Raw genomic sequence first — 23,412 nt, 5'->3', positions numbered from 1 at the left:
TTGTGCGTGGTAGATTATTGATTTGTTGCGACAATGCGTCTTGGCAGCAAATCTTCTACCTGAACATTCGGCAAGCCTCCTCGGTGCCCATCTTCAAAACCCTCCTCAAAACTCACTTGTAGTCTTTGGCATTCGACTCAGCATGACTTACCGGTAGATTTGCAGGGCCTGCTCATTTCCCTTTTGAATGGCATCACATCTGGAAGGAACAAGCATTTGAGGGATGAGCATGTGGGTTCAAACTATCTTGCCGATCTATCTCTGCTATATTTTTACACTTTGAGTTTTTCCTCAGTCGCTTTGGTGCATTTCTAAGATCAGAATTTGCAAAGCAACGAATTCATTTCTCAAAACAACTTGTGCAAATAGTAAATCATCATGAGTCATCATGTACGGGTAGGACCTTGAGTTTCGTCCTGTTGTCAACATCACCGTTATACACTGTCGGGATGTTCGGATGAAAACTGATGCTTAAATTGTGATGACATATTCAGTATTCTAAAATGAAAGTTACGAATGCGTCGCACAAAACCCCCTCATAAGAAAAAGTCAAGATTCGCCTGGGAAAATGCAAATCTAATTGAATGTTGAGAAATAATTCTTGACTTATTATGGACGCTTATTTTTTTTTTTAATGGATCATCAAGACATAACCAATTGATAATGTAATAAATAGCTGTTGTGGGAACAGGGAGAGAAAGAGAGTAAGGAAGGGTTGAAGGGGATGGGGGTGACGGCGTAACATCTGTTTGGCGTTTATCCCACCTTATTGTGCTGCAGTGTCCTAGACCGGGCCTACAGCTGGGATTCCAGGCGTGCACTGTCCAAGTGAATGACCCATGACTGGGAAGATGGCGGGACCAGGTTCCCATCCCTCCTTGCAAGAGCTCCTGTAAAAGCAAAGGAGACAATACAATCAACATGTGGATCCTGCCTCTTCATTTCCTGTCCTTAATGACCAAGAGGCATTTCAGCGCCCTAGCAATACAGTACTGCTTTTAATAGACTAAAGTCATTTCACAGGGAATTATCCTCAGGAAAAAGGAGGATCCTCTCAGGAAGTTGTGCTACTTTCACTCATATCCACACCATATGGAACTACAAAGGCTCTGCTCTTTTATGACCAATATACACCTACAATCCCTTGGACCGTAATTGTCCTTTGAAAACACATTTGGACCACCGCAGAGTTCTGTTTCCCGCTAATTGTATTTTTACCACCATGAATTTAGGACTTATACACAATTAAGAAATTCATTGTTTCCATATGTCTGTGGCGAGCATTCTTCCAACCACAAGGACCAAGAATTATATTTAATACAGCGATACTGCTAATAGGCTACTGCTAATACCGCTTACCTTTTTTACTTTGATGTGATTGTGATTCCCCCAGAGCGCCAAAGTGGTTCTTCCGACTGGAAGTTCAGCCGGAGCTAGCTTCCACTTCACTGACGGAGAAATGATTCGGTGGAGGTGGTGACGTTTCATCTGTCACGGTCCCACTTCCTGAGAGAGGTAGAACACATTTACTTGAGTGTTTCATTTCGCCCTAGACACGATGCCACTCCCGAGAGCCAACTAACAAACTGAATTTGTATACAAACATTACAAAGTTAACATTTCAGTAATATGGACCTTCCAAGACGAACATGGAGTGAAACAAAGAGTTTACGTTCAAATTACAAACAGCAGACGTAAAAAAAACAAAAAACCCCACGTGTACAGCTGCGCTCCAGAATTTAATTGACTTTCAAGTACCGGTAACTGTCTGCAGGTAGTTCCGAGAATTACGTCGCTATCTGTCGGACAGTTGGCATCATTGCAATTTTTAAGTAGTTGACTGTCCACGAGCTTGATATAAGCAAACTTGTGTGGTTACTTTAGACTAGAGTGCAAAAGCTCGTCTACAGTCCATCCATGGCTTTCATGTGTCGTCACTACTTGCCGTGTCGACCAAATTGGCGATCTCAAATTTTACATAGATTAAAATGTTTACTTTAGCCTGTTCGCATAGTTCATATTAATGATTACACATTGTCTTCGACGACTGAGCAACAATAACATAGCGTATAAACGAATTCGACGATTAAGAAATGAAGATTTATTTTCATACGTCATTTAATGGCGGTGCCTCTTTAAGGCTAAACCACGTGATCTTGATGCCACTACGTCATACGGTAGACCCGGTCATACAATCGCTGTCACTGCTTTGGATTCATTGGTGTAGTTCGCCAACTGTGGCTATGGCGATATCAGCAAGATTAACATCAAGTAAACTTTTAACCGCGGACACGCGTGGATAATTACAACACCGCAAGATGCTGCCATTTTGTTTTTCTTGTCGGTCAACGTTCTTATGTACGTCAACGGTAGCTAATGCAGGTAGCCTTGCGCCTACGGTGGAATGACGGCGGCGGTATGGCTAATGTTCTTCTTGTAGTTTGTCATAAACGATGTTAGTTACTCATTAAAAGACATTTTCGCTGTCCCAATAGTGGCACGTTACGTATCATGGCAGTGGCGGTATTAGGAGCGAGAGCGGTTCTTCTCACCCTCCAAAGAGCAAGCCTTTCTGGTCGAACCCGACTCATCCAGACGTCTAGGTCGTGTCTGGTCAAGAGGAGGCACGTTTTGATCAACATCCCCAAGGTAGCACTGCTGTGTTGGGGCACAGCCAGTGCATCCTCAGCCAAATGCCAGCAAGCGTCTCTGCCAACCCAAATCATCACCAGGAAGTCTCTTGCCAAGGTTCAAGTGCACAAACTGGTCTTTCTCCTCCGCCTGGGCCTGCGTGCGATAGTGCTGTTCCTGAAGTTCTCTCCCATCTTGCTTCTCTCCCCCTTGGTTCTGGTTTCCACTCACTGGGCCTCGTGCTGGTTGGACGCCCTGCTGTGGGTAACTGAAAGCTCTGGCCCAGCCTTCATTAAACTCGGGCAGTGGGCCAGCACCAGGCGGGACATCTTCCCTCAAGAGTTTTGCGACCGGTTCTCCAGGCTACACGTAAAGGTGTGTCCTCATTCTTGGGCTCACACTAAGCAGTGTCTCAAGAGAGCTTTTGGGGACGGCTGGAAGAAAGTACTCTTATTCGAGAGCAAGGAGCCGATAGGCTCGGGGTGCGTGGCGCAGGTTTATCGCGGCTGGGCCAATAAGGATCAGGTGGAGGACCCGGACTTCCAGACACTGGTGGACGAGCTGGAGAAGGAGGATCTTCTGGAAGCTTGGGAGATTCCTGGTTTGAGTGGAGTGCCGAGCCCTTTGTGGAATCTCTGGAATAGAGGAAGCAAGGAAGATGTCGAGGCACTGCATGAGCAGAACACCCCGCAGAAGGACAGCTTGATACCTGTGGCCATCAAGGTGAGTCAGCGAGCTCCAAAAGACAAAGGCCCGTTCCACGCTGCCTGTAAAAGCAGGAATTATCATCCAAAGGTTACATACGTGTTTTATGTTATGTGTTGTGTTTATTATTTTACTTTATGTTAACTGTTTTGTAAAGCGCTTTGTTACAGCTGCCGCTGTTGTGAAAGCGCTATATAAATCAGCATGTATTGTATTGTATTGTATTGTATGCATAGAAAAGCAAGTCAAGACTTTTTGAAGGTAGACATATTTTCATTTATGACTATCTTCAATTTATCAAGACAGAAGCATGCAGAAGCATTTCCCTGCCTTTCATTTGTGAAATGGTCTTCCAATTCAAAAAGTTTTCCTCAGACCCCTTCTCTGACTACTTTGACACCGTTTAAAAAACGGTCGCCATTTGTCCGGCCCCATGAAAAAGAAATTCATGACATTTTGAAGGTAAAGAAAGTAAATAATGTTTCTTCCATGGCTGATTTAACCATGATCGCCACTTATTAAAGACGGAAACCCTTCTTACGTTGTATGTTCTACATTTTACATGAAATGTCCATTTATTGCCTTCAAAAAGTCTTGAGTTGCTGAAGTTGATTTTTTTTTGACGGCAAAGAAAGTATTTAAATGGACACGTCACTGCGAGTAGTATTATCAAAAATGGAATGTTTTTTCCATGACTAAGTTAGTGTAATTATCAAGTTGTAAAAGATGGCATTTTTCAGGCTCGTCAGTGTTACAGCTTTAAGGCTACCAATGAAGGCAAGTAGCATTTCATAGCATTCATGGAAAAGAAGCATGGTACTTTCTGAAGGTCGAGACATTTTTTTTTTAATGGCCAGCTCACTGACCCATTTTCACTGCCTGGTGTCGTTTTCCCGCCTTTATTCCCATTTCGTTCTTATACCACCTCTGAAGGCATTATTTGCGGAAAACCAACTCCAGACTTTTTGAAGGTGGACGTAGCGTGTGAAACGATGCTTTGCCGTTGTACTGAAGGTGCTGCATCCGGGGCTGAGACGGCAAGTGGAGATTGACCTGCTGCTGATGAAGGCCGCGAGTTGCCTTCTGCACTGCCTGCCTGGTCTCAAATGGCTGAGCCTGCCCGAGATCGTTGACGAGTTTGAGAAGCTCATGACCAAACAGGTGTGCAAAATACTGAACACGGAACCCTCGACACAGATATGCGGGAAGAGCCGATGTCGACTGTCTAGTCTATTTTCAACCAATATGTCGTGTATTTTTGTACAAGCCTGCCGCAACAGTCGTGCTGCGTTTTATTCGTTCCAGATCGACCTCCGTTTCGAGGCCAAGAACATCGAACACTTCCGCGAGAATTTCCGCAACGTGGACTACGTCAAGTTCCCCACACCGTTACGGCCTTTTGTCACCAGGACGATTCTGGTGGAAACATTTGAGGTGAGTACTGTACACGCGTGCGTACGGTAAATATAATCCTTCCACTTCGAAACAATCCCACCCGAGTTGTCGTGTTGCATTCGTCCAGGAGAGCGAGCCCATCTCAGAGTACCTGAGAGCCGAGACTCCTCAAGAGGTGAAGCATAGGATTGCCAGAATGGGAGTCGACACTTTGCTAAAAATGGTGAGCCGGTCTGACTGCTGACACTCAATTCAAGCCACACGACATCATGAAGCCACGGGAATGTTTTTATGATTAATGATGGAAAATGAAGTTTCAAATTTGCTTCGCGAAGCAGTCGTTATCCTCTTTGTTTTATGTTTAGCTTGACAGTAAGCTTCGACCTGGGGCGTCAAAAAACGGTTTGAATGCCTGTTTTTTGTAGAGTTGTTAACAATCCGGCAAAGCAACAAAAAAATAAAATATCGGCCAGTTGGTATCGCTGAAAACCCGGAGCAGTTGAGGCATCACCGGATAGAATTTTGAGCTTTACACACGTTTTAAAATTGCACCGTTGTAATTTTTGAACACCACTGTATGTAACGGGCATTCTCAGAGTCCATTTTTCTCTCGCAGGTTTTTGTGGATAATTTTGTCCATGCCGATCTCCATCCGGGCAACATTTTAGTCCAGCGTTGCGGCCCAGCCGTCGGCTCCTCACACGTCCCCGGAGGAGACCGCGGCAAGACCACCCTGACCGACCTGTGGGACACGGTGGTGGTGAGCGTCAGACCCGAGCCGTGTCCTTTCCAGCTGGTGCTGCTGGACGCCGGCCTCGTGGCCCAGCTGAGCGGCCGCGACCTGGACAACTTCAAGGCCGTCTTCACCGCTGTGGTGCTGCGCCAGGTAAGCCAACAGCCGCTCGCTCGCCTGAACCGCTTTTTTCCACGTCCTCGTGTTTTCTTAGCTGCTTCTTCCGTCTCCGCAGGGTGAGCGAGTAGCAGAGCTAATCCTCCATCACGCTCGGGCCAACGAGTGCCGAGACGTGCCGCGCTTCAAGAGGGAGATGGCGGAACTGGTGGACGTTGCCCTCAGTGGCACCCTCTCCCTGGGGAAGGTATGTTCTTGTTGTTTTTTTTTTTGGTTGTTGGTTTTTTTTTTAACCTTTCGTGACACCATTTTAACCTGCTGCGGGTTATAGATTCAAGTGGCTGACTTGCTCTCCAGAGTCTTTGGCCTACTCATCAAACACAAGGTAAAGAATATGATCAAAGTAAAAGAACAATTATGTATTGACCGAGAGTTTTTGCCATGGCAAGAGGGTCTCGTCACTCGTTTCATGCCAGCCAATTTAGAGCATTCCGACTGGTCCTTCGAGGCTCACGGATGTTGCCTTTTATGACCACGTAAATACAGAAACTGCCAAATGAAAGATTTCACTCCTCTGTCATGCAGATGATAAGTGTGTTTCTATCGTTTTTTTCTTTTTTTTTTTAGTCATCAGCAGTAGAATATGGGTTGGTTCTCATCAGAGAACCAACGCTGCCATCTGCTGGCCATTATTCAAACTTTTCCAGTTTAACGATCAAATCAGAATTTTAAAAAACATTGATGGCGCCTCATTAGGATTCCAGCTGAAATTTTATGTCAACGCCCCTCAGTTATTTATATTTATTTATTTTTTGATGAAGCATTTTGTTTTGCATACTTGCAGGTGAAGCTGGAGAGTAACTTTGCGTCCATCGTGTTTGCCATCATGGTGCTGGAAGGCCTTGGCCGCTCTTTGGACCCCAACTTGGACATTTTGGAGCTGGCCAAACCACTGCTGCTCAAAAACTGTGCCTCATCCTTATAAACACACAGAGATATTCGTTAATTCATGACATACCTCATTTAAGTTGGATTTGATTAAATACCTAGTTGGTACTGACACTCAATTACAGAGGATATTTATGGACAGATTTGCTTCAAGAATAGAAAAAAAAATTCTCCATGTAGTAGCCAGGGAGTATTCAGCGTTCAATCCGCCTGCATGTTTTTGAGTGTGGGAGGAAACCGGAGTATCCAGAGAAAACCCACAAAGAACATGCAGACGCCACACAGGGAGGCTGGAATTGAACCCGGTACCTCTGCACTGTGAGGTCGCTAACCACTGGTTTACCGGGTTGCCAGGTTCGAACATATTTATACTAATTTATAGCCCAGGTGAAAGGTTTTTCATTCTTCTTTGATCATCAGCTTTACAGATACCACTCCACATGGGACGGGATCATTTTTGTAATCACTGTACTGGAATGTGTCCTTGAACATACAATGTTGCATTTCGGTGTACATGTGGGAATCTGCACAATGCTACAAGAAGCCCTTCTTGTCAATAGACGAGACTATTGCGATATCACGAAATCCAGTCATTTAGCATTTTATTAAATCTTTCCATGAAAAACAGACAACAGACGCACTTTTGTCATCAGGAAGAACAGTCAGCATGGCTGAGAAAGAACGTGAAGGAAATAAGGAGGTTGTGGGGCAATTAAAAAAAGTCACATACTTTTATTGCGAAAGCTTGATTGTGTGTGTGTGTCAAACCACCATAAAAAGCCCAGATAGAGCAGCGCTGATCAGCTAATGAGGGAGAGTAGAGGTGTAAAACAAATCTAATGATAATTCTATTCATTAACAGCAAAAAATCTCTAATAGACAAACACAATCACCTCAGAATAAGATTCTGCCACGGTTACGACAACCAGAGAGAAGCTTTTTTTTTTTGTCCTTTTAATGAATTAAATATTTTTTTTGAAAAATATCTCGCCGTTTACTTATATTTTGTTCATTGCAAAAAATAGGCAATTGGACGGGTTGTGATAAATGATTGAGGGGGAGATTCGTGTGTATGTGTGTCATTGCAAGAAAGGACGGGGGGGGGGTCCATAGGCAGCCACTTTTTATGTCTGGAATGTGTGCGCGTACGTGTGTGTGTGTTCCTGTGTCTCATTTTTCTATGTACAAAATGTTCAAATTCCTGAAGGACGAGAAGTGCAACCTCCACCGCGAACGTTCACTTTATCATTGGGGGGGTAAAGAGGGAGTTGGGGGGGGGGGGGGGGGGATGTCACAGCAACACTTGACTCTTCCCTGCCTTCCTTGTCATCCAACTTGGGAATAGTCAATGAAAATCATACCGCAGTTCGTTGCATCCATTAACCATGCAGGTTTTTTTCCCCAGTCATTCCTCACGCCTTTTGCAGTGGCGCCCCCTGGAGGACTGGCGACTATGCTGCCCTCGGAGGAATTTTTGAACTATGTGGGGAGCCACCGAGAGCGTCCTGTGAAGGTCCCCGTTTTGACTGAAGGGTTCAAAGGTCATGGCAGGAGCAGCAGCTATTTGTCCAAAATTGGGTCCGATTCGATGCGCACTCACTTCGGAAGACAGCCACCAAGTTTAGGTTTTTTTTTTCTATCCACACACTTGTCTTTACATTCCGTTCGTTAAGGACATCATGGAGGGGCCTCGCCGGGGTGTGTTTCACAAATCAGTTGCTTTAGTACCATCAAGGGGGGTAAGGATGGGGAGGCGGGATGGATGGGGAGGCGGGGGGGTTTCACGTGTGAGTGGCTACGAGTTGAGCCACGCGTGGTTGAGGCATTCGCCCGCAGACGCCCGCTTCTCTGGCACCATCTCCAGCATAGGCAGCAGGAATTGGGTGAAGTGGGCGGCGTCTTCGTGAGCCCAGCCGTACTTCTCCACCAGTACGTCAAAAAGAGACCATGGCTTCAGCTTGGTGATGTGCCGAAGTTCGCCTGTGGGAGGGGTGCGCGGCCGTTAAGATTGAAAAACGACCAAGGAGTATTAGGGCCACGTTGAAGAGAAAACAAAAAGGCTCAAAAGTCATAAAGTTTTGTTTTTTGAGAATTATAAAGTAACTCCATTTTAGGAGATTTTTTTTCTTGAGTTTTTTTTTTATTTAGGAAGACGGAAAAGTATTTGAGATAAAATTAACTAAAATTGTAATTTTATGAGAAAAAGAAAAAAGTCACCCAAAAAAAAATAAGTTGCAGTTTTTCCCATAGTTTTTGGGCGGGGTGTTAACAGAAGAAAAATAAATGTAAAAATAACCAAAATATGATGAACTAAATAAAAGTACTATCAGAAAAATAAATGAACCAAGAGTTGTGTTTGAAAAGTCATATTTCATTTTGGTTAAAAAAATTAACTCCAGTAATTATGGGTGGGGGGGGGGGGCGTTTAGGGAACTGAAGACAAAAAAATGATTATTTGTTTTTTGTTTTTGTGGGTTTTTTTTCCAAGAATCTTGTCAAAAATGTCTGTAATACAACGAGAATAAAACTGAAATCATGCGATAAAATAATTTTGGAGTTTGATTTTTATTTTATATGACGTTTTACCAGTACAACAGTTCCCCGAAATATCTCAAAGAGATGTGACAACATTCTCCAAATATTGCCAGTTTGGTTTGGAAAAAAAAACTTTATTCTCGGAAGATTCAAAAAATGTTTCCGCTCTAAAATAACATCTTGACTTTTGTAAGATTTGAACTTTGTTCTTGTACTAAAATGATCTTTTTTTTTTCTTTTCCACATAGCCCTTTTATTGACTCCACCATAAAAATAGAAGGAAAAAAAAAACTCAGGTTCTCTTACTTCCAAAGAAGGCCTGCTGATTTGCCTTGGAAACCCTTTGAGGGAGAGCGGTGACTACAGTGGACAGCTTATCATGTTATGGGTGCATGAAAGGGTTAACGTTGAATCAGAACCGGCAAAAATTGGCTTCTTTAATTACAACACAATTGAAACCACTACTTGATTGATCTGCAGACCTGCACAGGCAGTAAGAGAGCCATGTCCACCCCACTGTGCCCTCTTCCTATTAGTTATTCACACTGACACAATCATGCGGGAGGTTTGACCGATTGGTTGCGTACAGCAGCAACCAATCAGTGCAGCCACGGTAACGTCGGTGAGGAGGTGGGGGTTGGAGGGTAGTTTTGGAGCCACAAATGTCGGAAAAAGAAAAAAGCACCGGGAGGGTATGATTAAATAGGACTGGGGGGGGGAAAAAAAGCACGTTAAATTCTTCATTATTTTAAAATCGACTGTTGCGTTTGTTATGCTTTCATGCTACAAAGTAATTGTTTTTATTTGTGTGTATATATATATATATGTATATGTATACATATATATATATTAAAACATACAGTATATGTGTATATATGTGTGTGTATATATATGAAACATGTTTTTTTCTTATTTTTTATATTTTTCAATTGAGTGGGATTATATGTAGTTCAGTTCAATATGGTATGGCTCAGAGGGTATAATTTAATGAGTATCTTGTTCCCGCTTTCCGTCGACATATGAATGAACTTGCCGATACGGTCAATGTGGCACGTCCTTCAAAGATCTACTACCTCTTCCAAAAAAAGACAATCATGTCTCTGCGCCTCGGCCCGGTGAGCCCAGGCGTGCATTTACCTTTTTTGGAGAAAAACTCTCTGCTGTACCTCCCGGCAGCGTACACTTTGCGTGGGACCTTCCCCAGGAGCTCCGAGATCAGAGCGATGTGGTCTGCATGCCCAACACCACCACCACCACATAGAGGGAACAGGCACCATTACAGCATGCAAACACACACACACACACAAACGAGACAGACACACACTTCCGCCTGGGACGACGCCACATGGGTCACTTTGGACTCCGTGTGTGTGTGTCGTTATGTGGCGTCCGCGTGTGTCAATCCCGCCGGCTCTATGGCCAGCGCTACCTCTTCTGTTGAAGAACTCGCGGGAATATTTTCCAGAGAGCGCAAAGTGCCTTGGGATACAGCCCAGTAGCTCTATGATGTGGGCTATGTGGTCTACAACGGAGAGAAGGACGTGTGTGTCGGGCGAGGTGGGGTCGAGTGCAACAAGACAGGGGGGGGATGATTGGTGGGAAATGGTGGGAAAGAGGGAGAGAGTCACACACAGTAAAGGAGAGAAAACAGTTGTTAGACACTAAGGGCAATTCGTCTTTTTAGGGGATCGTCAAAGTGGCGATTTCGCCCTCGCTGTGTTGCCACGTCGATCTAATCTGCCCACAGCCTTCAGAATTCGTATCGCTGACACCCGCGTCTTCAGCTATATTATGCGGCAAATTTACATCAGACGATTGTGAATCCCCAAAATGTTACGAAGGTCAGAATACGACCGCAGGAAGAAAAAAAATGTACCGTAAATACTCCAAATATTGAGCAGGATAAAATATGGAGTTCTTGAATTTGAAGCAAGTTCGCAGGTCAAAGTTATGATTTTGGAAAAACCCCATCAAAGTAGTTCAGGTCAACACAAAACCTCCATAAAATCCACAAAAGTTGCAAAGCTTAACACGAATGAAACAAAAACAAAGTTGCTCATGTTCAAGTAAGACGAACATGAGTTGTGCAGGAGAATTTAAATCAATATAGCAAAAAACCCCAAAAATGGCACAACTAAAATAACACGACTGTACACCCCCCAAAAAGTCCTGCAAATAAGTCAAACATAAATCCCCAAAAAGTTGTGCATGTTACAAAAAAAAAAAACTCTCAAAGATGTGCAAGTAGTGACAAACTACTGGTTAAAAAATAATATAAAATAATTAAAAACTGCAAAGGAAAAAATAAAACTACCCTAAAATCCCCCAAATTGCATAACTAAAACAAAAGTGGGCAGGTTAAAATAACACTCTCAAATGCATGACATGTGTCCAGTTAAATCTAAGACGCGCAGATGAAAATGAGACTCCAAAGTCCTCCAAAAGTGGTGTCGGTAAAACCACCACAAATCCCTGTGAAGTTCATTCATTCATTCATTCATCTTCCGTACTGCTTGATCCTCACTAGGGTCGCGGGGGGTGCGGGAGCCTATCCCAGCTGTCTCCGGGCAGTAGGCGGGGGACACCCTGAATCGGTTGCCAGCCAATCGCAGGGCACACATAGACGAACAACCATCCACGCTCACACTCACACCTAGGGACAATTTAGAGTGTTCAATCAGCCTGCCACGCATGTTTTTGGAATGTGGGAGGAAACCGGAGCACCCGGAGAAAACCCACGCAGGCCCGGGGAGAACATGCAAACTCCACACAGGGAGGCCGGAGCTGGAATCGAACCCGGTACCTCTGCACTGTGAAGCCGACGTGCTAACCACTGGACTACCGGGCCGCCTCCCTGTGAAGTTGTGCGTTCAAAAACGAAAATACAGCAAATCACATTAACTTGTGCAAATTAAAAAAAAAAATCATAATAAATGAAAAAAATTCAAAAACAGCAAAATTCCAATTTTGAGCCGGTTAAAATAAAACGACGGTAAATCCTGCAAAAGTCGAGCCCTCAATCCCAAATCCAGAATGAGGACCTCTGATCTAGCTTTTCATCCCTCATCAAAAGTCCGACCAGTGCATGTGACCGTCATTACTTTCCAGAGCAGGAGGAGGAAAAAAAGAGTGAAGGTAAAAACATCAGAATTGAAGGACAGAATTTACAATTGTGTACAGATGGCAAGTGGACGAGGATTTCAGGGACGAGGTGGGGGCGGGGCCGACTTTACGCTCATTTATCCTTTTATTGTACTTTGTAACACAGTGGAATCGCCAAAAATCGAAACGAGACATCAACACCTCAAGTGGTCTCCAACCTCCGGGCCGCAGACCAGGACCGGTCCGTGGGTCATTTGGCGCCGGGCCGCACAGAAAGATGAAATAACTTAAGTTACTTCTGTTTTATTCATTTCTGAATTTGAAAGATGTTTTATTTTGAAAAACTACCAGATTCTCTGTTACATCTGCCTACAGTATGTCACTCTTGACTCAGGTCACGTGATATATCACCGCTAAAATGAAACACAGGAGCGAGCAAAAGGAGTAATAAACAAACGTATTTGGAAAGTTTCTTTGTAAAAGGCCCAGCCAGGAGACATAAGAGGAGCCAACGACTTTCACGAAAAAGGCGACATTTAATAGACAGTATCAGGAGTCCTACTTCAAATACGGGTTTATCTCAACGGGAGATTGCCACGCAACAAGTTACTCTGCGTAATATGCGGCGAAAGTGAGTCGGATTTTTCATGCACTTTTTATTTGTAGTGAATTTTATTTTGAAGGAATGTTACCATAGCAACCACAGAGTGTTGTGGCCAGATAGGACGTTCCTCGTGTCATGATTCGTGTTTATTATTATGTTTCGAAAATACCACACTTTTCATACGGGTCATATCATATTATTTGTTTTGTTTTGATCCGGCCGTTGTTGTCTGACATTAAAACGGCAAAAAAGGTTGTGCACCGCTGGTTTAAACGACCTTCACTGAGGCAAGCGCATGTTTGACATCGGAAAAAACTCCCGACACACCGGCAAACAAAAAGATCATAAAAGAGTAAATACTGGAATAATGATCATCGCAATTGCACTTCGTGTGAAATCTGAGCCTGCGGAAGAATTGCGCTAGCTGTCACGATAGGTCGCTGGCATAGATAGGGGAACATTTTTATTTTAGTTGTTTTTTTTTTGTTTTTGTTTTTTGGCGCAATGCCTTCAACACACAGTGGTCGCGCTTCGTTAATTCTCACCCTCATCCCTCGAGTAGTCCTCGCCCGAATGGGGCTCAAACAGGTAGTCCCCCGTGGCCAGTTCAAAGGCCTGCGAGACAGAAAGAGGCGGCGCCGTCGTTACACGGCACACGTGCACCGTACATGGAGTTGGGTGCGTCGCATCGGGTTTACCATGCAGGCGGTGCTCCAGATGTCGGCAGGGGTGCTGTAACCAGCTCCTATCAGCACTTCGATGGAGCGGTACTGTCGGGTCTGGATGTCCTCAGTAAAGTGCTTGTGCTGCAATGCAGGAGTGGATGGATTTTAATATACGATGTTGTTTTGGCTGTTTTTTTTTTTCTTTTTAACCCTTGGTTACTGCAGTGGACAATTTATCGTTATCAGGTGACGGGTTGTCGTTATTTGTCCATGAAAGGGTTAAGATGAACTGTTAGTGAGAATCGCTCATTCAAAAAAAAAAAAAAGTCAGACTTGTTTTTAGTATAATTAGTCATTTTTTGAATGACATTTTTTCCCAACAACTCTTATCCGAACAATTTTATACAAAATCCTACTCAGTTTTTACATCGTCACTATCGCCATAGAACCGAGCGATTTCCTGCAGGCAATCAGTGAACAAGCAAATAGCGGAGAAAAAAAAGAACAAAAAAAAACAGCTGAGGATAAAAATCGAATTGAATGGACTTGGGCAAACAGCAATTCTATCAAACTGTGAGTGCGTGAGAATTAAATACAGAGAAGCAATATTATATATTGTATGTATATTCTTGGGCGGCCCGGTAGTCCAGTGGTTAGCACGTCGGCTTCACAGTGCAGAGGTACCGGGTTCGATTCCAGCTCCGGCCTCCCTGTGTGGAGTTTGCATGTTCTCCCCGGGCCTGCGTGGGTTTTCTCCGGGTGCTCCGGTTTCCTCCCACATTCCAAAAACATGCCTGGCAGGCTGATTGAACACTCTAAATTGTCCCTAGGTGTGAGTGTGAGTGCAAATGGTTGTTTGTTTCTGCGTGCCCTGCGATTAGCTGGCAACCGATTCAGGGTGTCCCCCGCCTACTGCCCGAATACAGCTGAGATAGGCTCCAGCACCCCCCGCGACCCTAGTGAGGATCAAGCGGCTTGGAAGATGAATGAATGAATGAATGAATGTATATTCTTATGCAGATTGTAAACACCAAAAAGTCTTTTTATTTATTAATCATGAAATCGTCATCAAAAATTCACCATTAAATTTTGTATTTTCCAAGCATTTCAACGAGTGCTTGAATGACAAAAACTCCGTTTTTTTTTTTAACCTGAGAAAAATGTAATAAAATATAAAACGATTTTTTTTTGTGCTGCCTTCAACTAATTCATTCAATGAAATTTTCAGTCCATTGAAGTCAAGTTTGGATCTTACCACCCAGCAGGCATTTCCAAGGTCAGCTATTTTCACTCGGATAGATTCAGCATTGCGGGGGTCAAGTGGGTTGATCAGGAGGTCTGCAGCTCGGGCTCGGGCTGCCGGTGCACAGAGTAGATCGGATGTCAAACAAAACAGTAGTAGGCGTGGCATATTGATAAATTTTAATTAGTTTGTTTTAATTTTTTTCTGAAAATGCTTTATTATAGTTTCATTTTATTTGTTGTAGTTTTTTCTTTTTGTTTGTTTTTTTGGGGGGCTGTAAGATATTAACAAAAGCCCCACAAATAAGTATTATGTGATAATTAGCATGGTACCTGTCGTCATTCTAAAGATAAATCTTGTTACCTTTGGGCGTTTCCCCCGTGCTGGATGACGATACGGTGCGGCTGCGGTCCAGCGCGGGGCTGTCGGGGGACTTCCCCGCACCGGTGTCGCCCGTGCCCCCGCACACGGGACTTCCCGGGTCCGGGTCCAGAGGCAAGTCGGGAAACAGCGCCACGGCGGCCCTCAAGCGCTCGGCCTCACCGTTGATGAGTCCCGGCTCGCCGGCCTCACCGTTGAACATCTCGTAGCCGGAGCTGAGCGAGAGATCCCTGTCGGTGTAGCTGAGCTCAGACTCTACCAAGGGGCAGAGGAGAGGCTCGGGCGTGGTGGGCAGCTGCGTCTCGGGCCCCTCCGAGATCAGCAAGACATGGCCGTTGGTTTTGGACACGTCGGTTTGATTGGCGTGCGTCTTGACGGGGGAGCTGTTGTCTGTGAGGAGGTCGGCGGTGGTGTCGTCGTCGTCCTCCTCCGCTTCCTCATCATCTTCCTCCTCTTCCTTGGCTTCTTCTCTCTCCTCTGCCTCCTTTGCCTCAAGCTCATTTTCTTTCTCCTCCTCAGTGACTCTCTCTACCTCCTTCTCCAGCATCAGGCCTTTTGGTGCATCCTGTTTCTCCTTCTCCTCCTCCTCCTCCTGCTCCTGCTCCTCTGTCTGTGTCAAATCTCCGTTACCGGGAGGGATGGGGGCGTCTTTCTCAGCCACGGGTGTAAGATCCTCTTCCTCTGCGTCTTTGTCAAAGTCGTCATCGATGATGCGGAGGGCTTTCTCCTCCTTCTGCTTCTCCTCCTCCTTCTCCTTCTCCTCCTCCTTCTCCTTCTCCTCCCCTCCAGGCTCCTCGTTGTGCGCTGCGCCTGAAAAAGTGCAATGTAATGTCACTCAGTGGCAGATTTGGAGATGTGTGATGTGACCAATAACCTGTAAAACTCAATTGAAAAAATATATATATATATATATATATATAGTAGGTGTGTTATTACTTTGGCTAATGCTAAATGCTAGCCAGTTCAACACTGTAAACAATTCAATGCACTCACCATTATCCCGCTTTTTTTTTGCAGCTATTGGAAGCTTTACGTTTACCTTGTAAAGATATTGTCCCACGTTGTAGCGTTTGAAACGTGCTTTGTGTGATCTGACCACAGTAATGATAGCCTTAAAAGGACTACATTTCCCAAAATTCTTTCTCACGGAAGCAGGAAGTACTTCTACTTCCGGTATGGGGAAAAAAACAGACGCCCTCCAGCAATTAAATGCGGGTGAGAGCGCGGATGTGAAAAGGATGCAATTTGAATTAAAGACGACGAACTGACAAGCCGACATACATCCATATGTAAGGCGCACCGCATTACATGGTGCAGTCGTTTTTTTATGAGTTTAAGTGCGCCTTGTGGTCTGAAAAATACTGTAACAATAGTCTTAATAGATTGAGTTGATGTTGCTGGGGGGGATAGCTTTGGGTGAGAAAACAGGAAGGGACTGAGTTATGTACTGTACTTGTACTTCAAGAGTTATGACAATAAAAGTTAAATAAACAAGATGCTTTAACCATCCACTGTATGGTCAGTGAGAACGGTCCAGAGTGAAACTCGAAAATACGGCAACTGACCAGATATGTGCGTGTTTGGAATGAAACAATTAAACACACACGTCGAAAGGGATAAACTGTGAACCAAAACATGATCAGGTTTTGCGAAAATAATTTTCTCACAACTACATGTAAAATGTGTGTTTGGGTTGCCTTTGCGTCATTTTGTCAAACATAATCATAACTGGTAGACGTAGCGCGGGTTCATTTTCAATGCCAAAATGCCAGTGCCATCAATCCAAGCAACAGAAACGTTGATGACGCTCACATGTGTGATTGGTCAACCTGGTGGGCCTCTCCCCACCTTCCTCCTCCTCCTCTTCCCCGTCCTCATCCTCATCGTCATCGTCATCGCTCTCTCCGAGGGCCATGCCGGGGCCCGGCGGTGTCGGTTGAGGCGCCGAGGTCGGCGTGGACGTCCGCTCCGGCGGCGGCCGCTCCGACGCGTCCTCTTCGTTGGGCCCTTCCTCCTCTTCCTCTTCCTCGTCCTCGTCGCCCTCATCGTTGGCTCGCTCCTCCTTCTTCTCGGCTTCCCTCTCCAGGGCTTCGATCTCCAGCATCCTCTTCTCCAGCAGCTCGGCCTGACGCTTCTGCTTCTTCTTCAGTTTCTTCTTTTTGTTCTTGGAGATTTTGCCCGCCTGGGAGCAAAGTCGTAAACTATTAAACTGCAGGCTAGAAATGTGTTTCCGAGTAAACTCAATCGGCACGTCAATTGTGTGTGTATGTGTGTGTGTCCTCTCATGTCATACTCACATCAGTCGTACTCACCGGTTTGAGCTGCGGGGCTGTGCTAACTGACACACACACAAGGAGAAACTGTCATCAGACACGTTCAAAACCCCGAATCACAACAAGCAAAAGTCGCTCTAAGACATCATTCAGAGCTGCCCGAGGCCTTTTTTGGCTCAGGCATGACTGAAACTCTCAATCACACCATTGAAACCCACATTTCAATAGAATACAAATACGATTTCAGGATGATGTGTTAAAGGCTTTCAGTCGCATGTGTGAATTTCTTTCACCGGCGTGTGTGTGTGTGTGTGTGTGTGTGCTTCAACGGTGTCGACAGTTGATAGCTTTTCAGTCGTGTTAATGAGCTAAAATGTAAAAGCATGAAATAAGTAGCAGGAAAAAAAATGATTACATTGAACACCGTGACCCTTGTGAGGATGAGCGGTTTAGAAAATGGATGGATGGATTAAATGAAAACAAAATAAAATAAGTAACACACACACACAAGATTAAAAATGAAAGGCGTAGAAATCAGAAAATATCTTTAAGAACATGAGACCCGTTCATTTAAAAGGTGCCGATGACACATAAGTTGTTTGATAAATCACATGAAATTAAAAAGATGATACAGGGTATTTGTACTCATCTTTTTTTTTTCATTTTTCATTTTTTTGGTTTTGTTTTTTCTCTTTTTTTTCTGGAGTCAGATTTAATTGATGGGCCAATATGACTTGACCAGTAGATCCAGAAAGCATTTTTTTTTTAAAGGAAGAAAGTTTCAATATATGTTTGAACTTTAGTATTTAGCCTTGGCCTTTGAGGACATGATAAATTCCAAACCCATCTGTAAAAAAGGATTGATCCGAGATGAGAATGTGTCCTTTATAAAAGTCATTTCACTGCAACAACCGCAGATGAATTCAGCCCAAACGAGCATAATGGGACAAGTAAAGTGCACTTTGCAACTGCAGGGGGAGCCAGGGAGCAATAAAAACAAATATCCCACCACCTGGATGCTGTCATGGAAATATTGCGTTCACGATTGCTTCCCCACTGCAACTGATATGACGTATGGCGGGGAAAGAAAGACGATATTTCCTCGCGACATTCAGCGGCGTCCTTACCTGCCGACCCGGAAGGGGGCGGGGCTCCGGCTTTCTGCCACTCGGTGGCCTCCATGGCCATGCGCCTCACAAACGTGTCGTCCACGCACATCAGGATGTTCTCGGGCTTGATGTCGGTGTGAATGATTTTACATTTGGTGTGCAAGTAGTCCAGCCCTTGCAAGACCTGCGCACAAAAGTCCCAATCGTTGCTTCAGTGCCCGGGAAAAGTTCCTTTCGTAACGTCTCCATGATTTTAGAATCTGCACCGAGGGACTCCAGTTGAGCTTGTTTACATCGTTGTACGTCTTCAACCGCGCAGTGTGAATGCAACTGATGTGGACAGCGGAAATAAACTGTGGGTGTGCGTCCTCACCTGTTTGATGATGCTCTTGACGCACGGCAGCGGCAGGCCTTGGTAGTTGGACTTGATGATCCACTTGAGCAGGTGGTGACCCAGCACCTCGAACACCATGCACACATCTGCACTAAGAGTTAAAGGACAAGCATGGCCGCCGCATCCGCAATGCACTTGTTGATGATGTCAGTCAGACAGCCACTAACACAGACCAGCCAACTTACACACACACACACCGAGCCCCTTTGGCCCCCTCCCCCCCACAAACACACACGCTGTCCTGAGCAGGATACGAATGCCATTGACGCCGGAGATCTTGAAGTCATCTATCAGCTGGACCACCATGTCTTTGTTGGGGTCGGCGGGGTCGCTCTCCCTCACCTGGAACATATTAAAAAAAAAACCTTAAAGAAGTTCAAGAGGAAAGGAAATACCAAGATAAAGACGGGAGACCCAATCGGATGCTCACACATCGCAGCAGTTTGATCTCATCCAAGGCCGTCTCGGTGTAATGCTGAGCGCTCTTCACTACCTTCATGGCCACAAAGTTCTTCACTCTACACGCACACACACACACACACACACACACACACACACACACACACACACACACACACAAAGACACCTCAGCAATTGTATGCAAGGATCCATGACTGTTGTTTTTGGTTCTTTTTTGTTGTTGTTGATACTTGGTGGATAAGAAAGTACTCGTTTAGCGTTGAAAATAAGTCAAGTTTAAGTGCATCAATAGCGTCGGTAGGCGATAGTTGATTCATAATCTCTTGCTCATATTGTACTGGTTAGCAGACGGGGGTCATGCCAATCGCTGTATTTTGTTTCCTATGCGAAAATTTGATCTTAGAGATTCCACCTTTTGTGTGCAGGACTTGTATGGACGCACCGACTCGAAGTGGGAACTGTTGTTACTTATCGACAATAAAGACTGATTACTTAGCACTCTTCAAGTAACCCAACGCCAGCTCACTAGACTTCCATTACTGTAATTAACACCGACAGCGTGCGTAAATAGGAGTGCGTGTGCGTGTCTACGTGCGCGCGAAAGCTGACACTGGGATAATCTTACGCTCATGCACCTTGCCAACTTACAAAACAAAACCGTCATGAGCTTTGGTGTCAGTGTAGTCATGTAGCGTGTGTCAAATTTTAGGGCGAAAAGGGAAATGTCAACAAGTGTTCGTGTGTGTGTGTGTGTGTGTGTGTGTGTGTGTGTGTGTGTGTGTGTGTGTGTGCGTTTAACTCACTGGATGTCCCAGCACAGCCAAACGGTGGAGAAATGTCCCCACCCCAACTTCCTTATCACATGGTACCTCCCGTTGAACAAATCTCCGATCTTGACCGGATGGTAGCCTCCTGAGAGACACAAAAAGAGGCAAGTGGAGGTTTGAAAAAGCTTGAACAACAGACGAGTTTGGCACAAAGACAAGTCTACTTTGACAGATTAAGAAAAATAATGTGAAAAAAAACCATCAATTGGATACATGTTGGTACAATTTTGATAGAACTGGCTATTGGCTAGCTTGCGTGCGAGCCGATAGCCAGCTCGCTAATCAAATTGCTGAGACTTAGCTAGCTAGCAACGAGAGAGCGAGAGAGAAAATGATGGATAGCTAGCTAGCTAGATAGCTAGATAGATAGCTAGATAGCTAGATAGCTAGATAGCTAGATAGCTAGATAGCTAGATAGATAGATAGAAAGAAAAATCAAAATCATCTGGATCCAGCGACACTTTTGAAGTGGATGTATATGTCTACTTAAAAAAAAAGTGTCTGGATCCAGATGATTTGACAAAGTATTTCATTCAAACAGTCGACATGATAAAATTGAGTCAACTCAACAAATATTTCTTTCAGTGTACAGACGGTCAGGAGCGGTGTCGTGTATGTTTTCACGGTGTTCCATCCTGACCTTTGCAGTAATCTGCCGGGTCCTCCTGCTCCTCATTGTCGGAGCCCAGGATCTCCTCCTCCGGCTCCGGGGGCCCCGCCGGCTCAGGGGGAGGCGGAGGGGGCGGCGGGGGAGGAGGGACACTCGGCGAGGCTTTCTGCTGCGTCTCAGGCCTGCCGACGACAAACGAGGCGACGATATAAATGTGTGCTTCAAGTGTCGTTTGGTGTTTCCAGGCAGTGACTCACAGTGTGAGCAGCAAGTGTGACTCAGACTCGGATAACAACTTCAGACATTTCCTACTTATATATTTCTTTTTTTTTTTTTTTTTAATGTCAGCAGTGGAAGTGTGTGTGGCTGACAGGTGGTGCGCAACAGGAATCCCAACCATAAAGAAAAAAACTCAGGAAATGATGTTAGAATTTCTGGAACTGGATTAGCGGAACCCGCAGCTTGTTATTGTATTGAAAGTTCTTAAAGCAAGTTCTGTTTTGCTGCTCTTAGGTAGTAGGGTTTTTTTATCTTTTCACACCAAGTACTGTGCCAGCAAATGGAACAAGTGACTGTCAAACTACCACCATCAGGACCAATGTGAATGTTAATATTGTCATGATGCCCATAAAAACATCAGCACAAAAGACAGCATGTGAAAGCTGCTTTTAACGGCGGTTACAAGCGCAGACACATGATCTCGGTGCGTTACCGTGGCAACAGCAGCGAAAGAAGGGGTGCTGGGTTATTTTGGGGGGGGGGGGTGGTTCTGGGCAATCTGGTACACAAAGCGTTAAAAGTGGGCAGCGACGATGACAACGACGTCGGCTTTCCCAGAGCTGATGTGACGGGCAGAAGATTGGCACTGAGATTTCATTGTCCATCCTTTTCAACCGACACGATGTCCTTGCACTATAGGAGGCCGTGTCTTTACCAAGCCTGTCAAGTAGGTCGTTTATCCATCACAGCTACACGCTCTGCTTTTTTTTTTTTTTTTCTGATACGGTCGATGGTAGCACAACTCGGCCACACCTCCCACACCCTCATAACTTCCTGGATGCGAGCCGAGTCCCGTTAGAATATTACAGGAGGGCATTAAAGACACCGCAGTCTGCAGAAATGGCGAAAGGGAGGCAATCAAACCAGCCACACAGAGAGAAACAGCGAGAGAAAGACGGGAGTTAGGTACAAGGTCACGTGACATGTAATGAGCTGCGCCGTCATTACATAAAGGAACAAGACAAAAGTTGATGTCGCATTACAATACAATACAATACAGGCTGAATTATATAGCTTTATTAAACACAATAACGGGAGAGGGGCACGTAATATTTTTGTCCACTTGGGAGTTGCCATTCGGATATTCAACCTTAGTATCCCGTAGATAGTGCAACTTGATATGGGTGTTTGCGCCGTTGTAGGAGTGCACACAGCTGATTACTGGCTGCCATCGTTCTTTTTAAACTCAGTGCAATAGAGGTTCGCGGTCTACACTGCGGAAGCCTAACAGACTCTCTGGACTGTTGCGCAGATCGGTGAAACAACAAAAAATTAAGTATATTCATAAAAAACTGCAAAAAGATCTACATTTGCAGATGATGAGCACTTGGAGATCGCGCTCCTAGATCAAATCCACCAGAATCCTGTTCCACCATCTACGCCACCACTTTTATAACTCATCGAAAGCTTTCTGCTCCCAAATTGTCACGTGCGCCTGGGGCAAGTAATTGAAAATACCCTCGGTTTGTCGGCACGCAAAGTGAGTAACAACACGGTCTGCCGAATTCCCCAAACAGAGCAAACTTGCACCAGTAGAGCATGTGCGCCTCTAGAGCTGTGAGTTGTGCAACGGAATTATTTGTGTTATTCAAATTTCACATATGGCGGGTGAGTCTCGAACGTCCGCCCCCACAAAACTTGACCTGGAAAAACGGACAGGCAGACAATAACATATCACCCACCACTGAATGAGAAAAGTTCATTTTTCCTTTTGTATAGAGGCAAAACAAAAGGCCAGAACATGTCCTCCCACATGTTTCTTATTATACATTCATTCATTCATTCATTCATTCATCTTCCGAACCGCTTGATGCTCACTAGGGTCGCGGGGGGTGCTGGAGCCGATCCCAGCTGTCTCCGGGCAGTAGGCGGGGGACACCCTGAATCGGTTGCCAGCCAATCGCAGGGCACACAGAAACGAACAACCATTCACACTCACACTCAGACCTAGGGACAATTCAGAGTGTTCAATCAGCCTGCCACGCATGTTTTTGGAATGTGGGAGGAAACCGGAGCACCCGGAGAAAACCCACGCAGACCCGGGGAGAACATGCAAACTCCACACAGGGAGGCCGGAGCTGGAATCGAACCCGGTACCTCTGCACTGTGAAGCCGACGTGCTAACCACTGGACTACCGGGCCGCCCTTCTTATTATACATTTTACTCCAAAGACATCTCCAAAAGTGACATCTAGCCGTGGCAATCAGTTGTGATTGGCACCCCACCCCCCCACCACCTAATCCCCTGACTGAAGCAGCACTAAGTACTTCCCCTTCCCCTAATGGGGACTCATTTTTGCATTAGAAGAACTCCTCGACTGCATGTGTGTACACTGTCGCCAAAGTTACCGTGATTGGCTCCAGTCTCGGCGTAACCATCGCCGTGATTGACCTTCCAAGAGTAAGGACCATAAAGGGGTAAACATACAGGCTCCAAAACA

At 45.1% G+C, this 23,412-nt stretch overlaps 2 protein-coding genes across 9 annotated transcripts in view; one reads left to right on the top strand and one right to left on the bottom strand.

Annotated features, from left to right (window-relative positions):
• Window positions 1-2,191: 2,191 nt before the first annotated feature.
• Window positions 2,192-7,259, top strand: adck2 (aarF domain containing kinase 2). Of its 2 annotated transcripts, XM_052060727.1 has the most exons (9): window positions 2,192-2,416; window positions 2,496-3,354; window positions 4,351-4,497; window positions 4,642-4,770; window positions 4,859-4,954; window positions 5,348-5,617; window positions 5,700-5,828; window positions 5,913-5,966; window positions 6,426-7,259. In XM_052060727.1, exons 2-9 carry the CDS (start codon window positions 2,512-2,514, stop codon window positions 6,564-6,566), a joined length of 1,809 nt encoding a protein of 602 aa, XP_051916687.1. In that variant the 5' UTR covers window positions 2,192-2,416; window positions 2,496-2,511; the 3' UTR covers window positions 6,567-7,259. The 2 variants fall into 2 exon arrangements, with proteins under 2 accessions (XP_051916687.1, XP_051916686.1); XM_052060726.1 differs by having other exon boundaries at window positions 2,192-3,354.
• The window catches only part of LOC127597570 (SRSF protein kinase 2-like), a 446,193-nt gene continuing 429,895 nt past the window's right edge, over window positions 7,115-23,412 (bottom strand). For 4 of the 7 annotated variants that reach the window (XM_052060692.1, XM_052060691.1, XM_052060689.1 and 1 more), the window contains 14 exons: window positions 20,723-20,874; window positions 20,059-20,167; window positions 19,266-19,353; window positions 19,090-19,177; window positions 18,815-18,921; window positions 18,460-18,625; window positions 17,357-17,397; window positions 16,872-17,241; window positions 15,042-15,869; window positions 14,691-14,791; window positions 13,469-13,576; window positions 13,316-13,385; window positions 10,494-10,586; window positions 7,115-8,509 (listed from right to left, as the gene is read on the bottom strand). In XM_052060692.1, the coding sequence (XP_051916652.1) occupies window positions 8,325-8,509; window positions 10,494-10,586; window positions 13,316-13,385; window positions 13,469-13,576; window positions 14,691-14,791; window positions 15,042-15,869; window positions 16,872-17,241; window positions 17,357-17,397; window positions 18,460-18,625; window positions 18,815-18,921; window positions 19,090-19,177; window positions 19,266-19,353; window positions 20,059-20,167; window positions 20,723-20,874 (2,506 nt within the window). In that variant the 3' untranslated portion in view covers window positions 7,115-8,324. Of the gene's footprint in view, window positions 8,510-10,201; window positions 10,295-10,493; window positions 10,587-13,315; window positions 13,386-13,468; window positions 13,577-14,690; window positions 14,792-15,041; window positions 15,870-16,871; window positions 17,242-17,356; window positions 17,398-18,459; window positions 18,626-18,814; window positions 18,922-19,089; window positions 19,178-19,265; window positions 19,354-20,058; window positions 20,168-20,722; window positions 20,875-23,412 lie in introns of all 7 variants that reach the window. The other 3 variants (XM_052060694.1, XM_052060688.1, XM_052060690.1) reach the window with 3 other exon arrangements.

The sequence above is a fragment of the Hippocampus zosterae genome, chromosome 3 (assembly GCF_025434085.1).
Source record: "Hippocampus zosterae strain Florida chromosome 3, ASM2543408v3, whole genome shotgun sequence".
In the NCBI taxonomy this organism is placed as follows: domain Eukaryota; kingdom Metazoa; phylum Chordata; class Actinopteri; order Syngnathiformes; family Syngnathidae; genus Hippocampus; species Hippocampus zosterae.
The sequence above is the reverse complement of the archived record's forward strand: the minus strand, read 5'-3'. Positions and strand labels throughout refer to the sequence as shown.

Coding starts and splice junctions, on each gene's coding strand:
- adck2 (XM_052060727.1), top strand. CDS start 2,512: ATGGCAGTGGCGGTATTAGGAGCGAGAGCGGTTCTTCTCACCCTCCAA. Junction 3,355..4,350: donor TGATACCTGTGGCCATCAAG/GTGAGTCAGCGA, acceptor GTTGTACTGAAG/GTGCTGCATCCGGGGCTGAG. Junction 5,967..6,425: donor GCCTACTCATCAAACACAAG/GTAAAGAATATG, acceptor GCATACTTGCAG/GTGAAGCTGGAGAGTAACTT.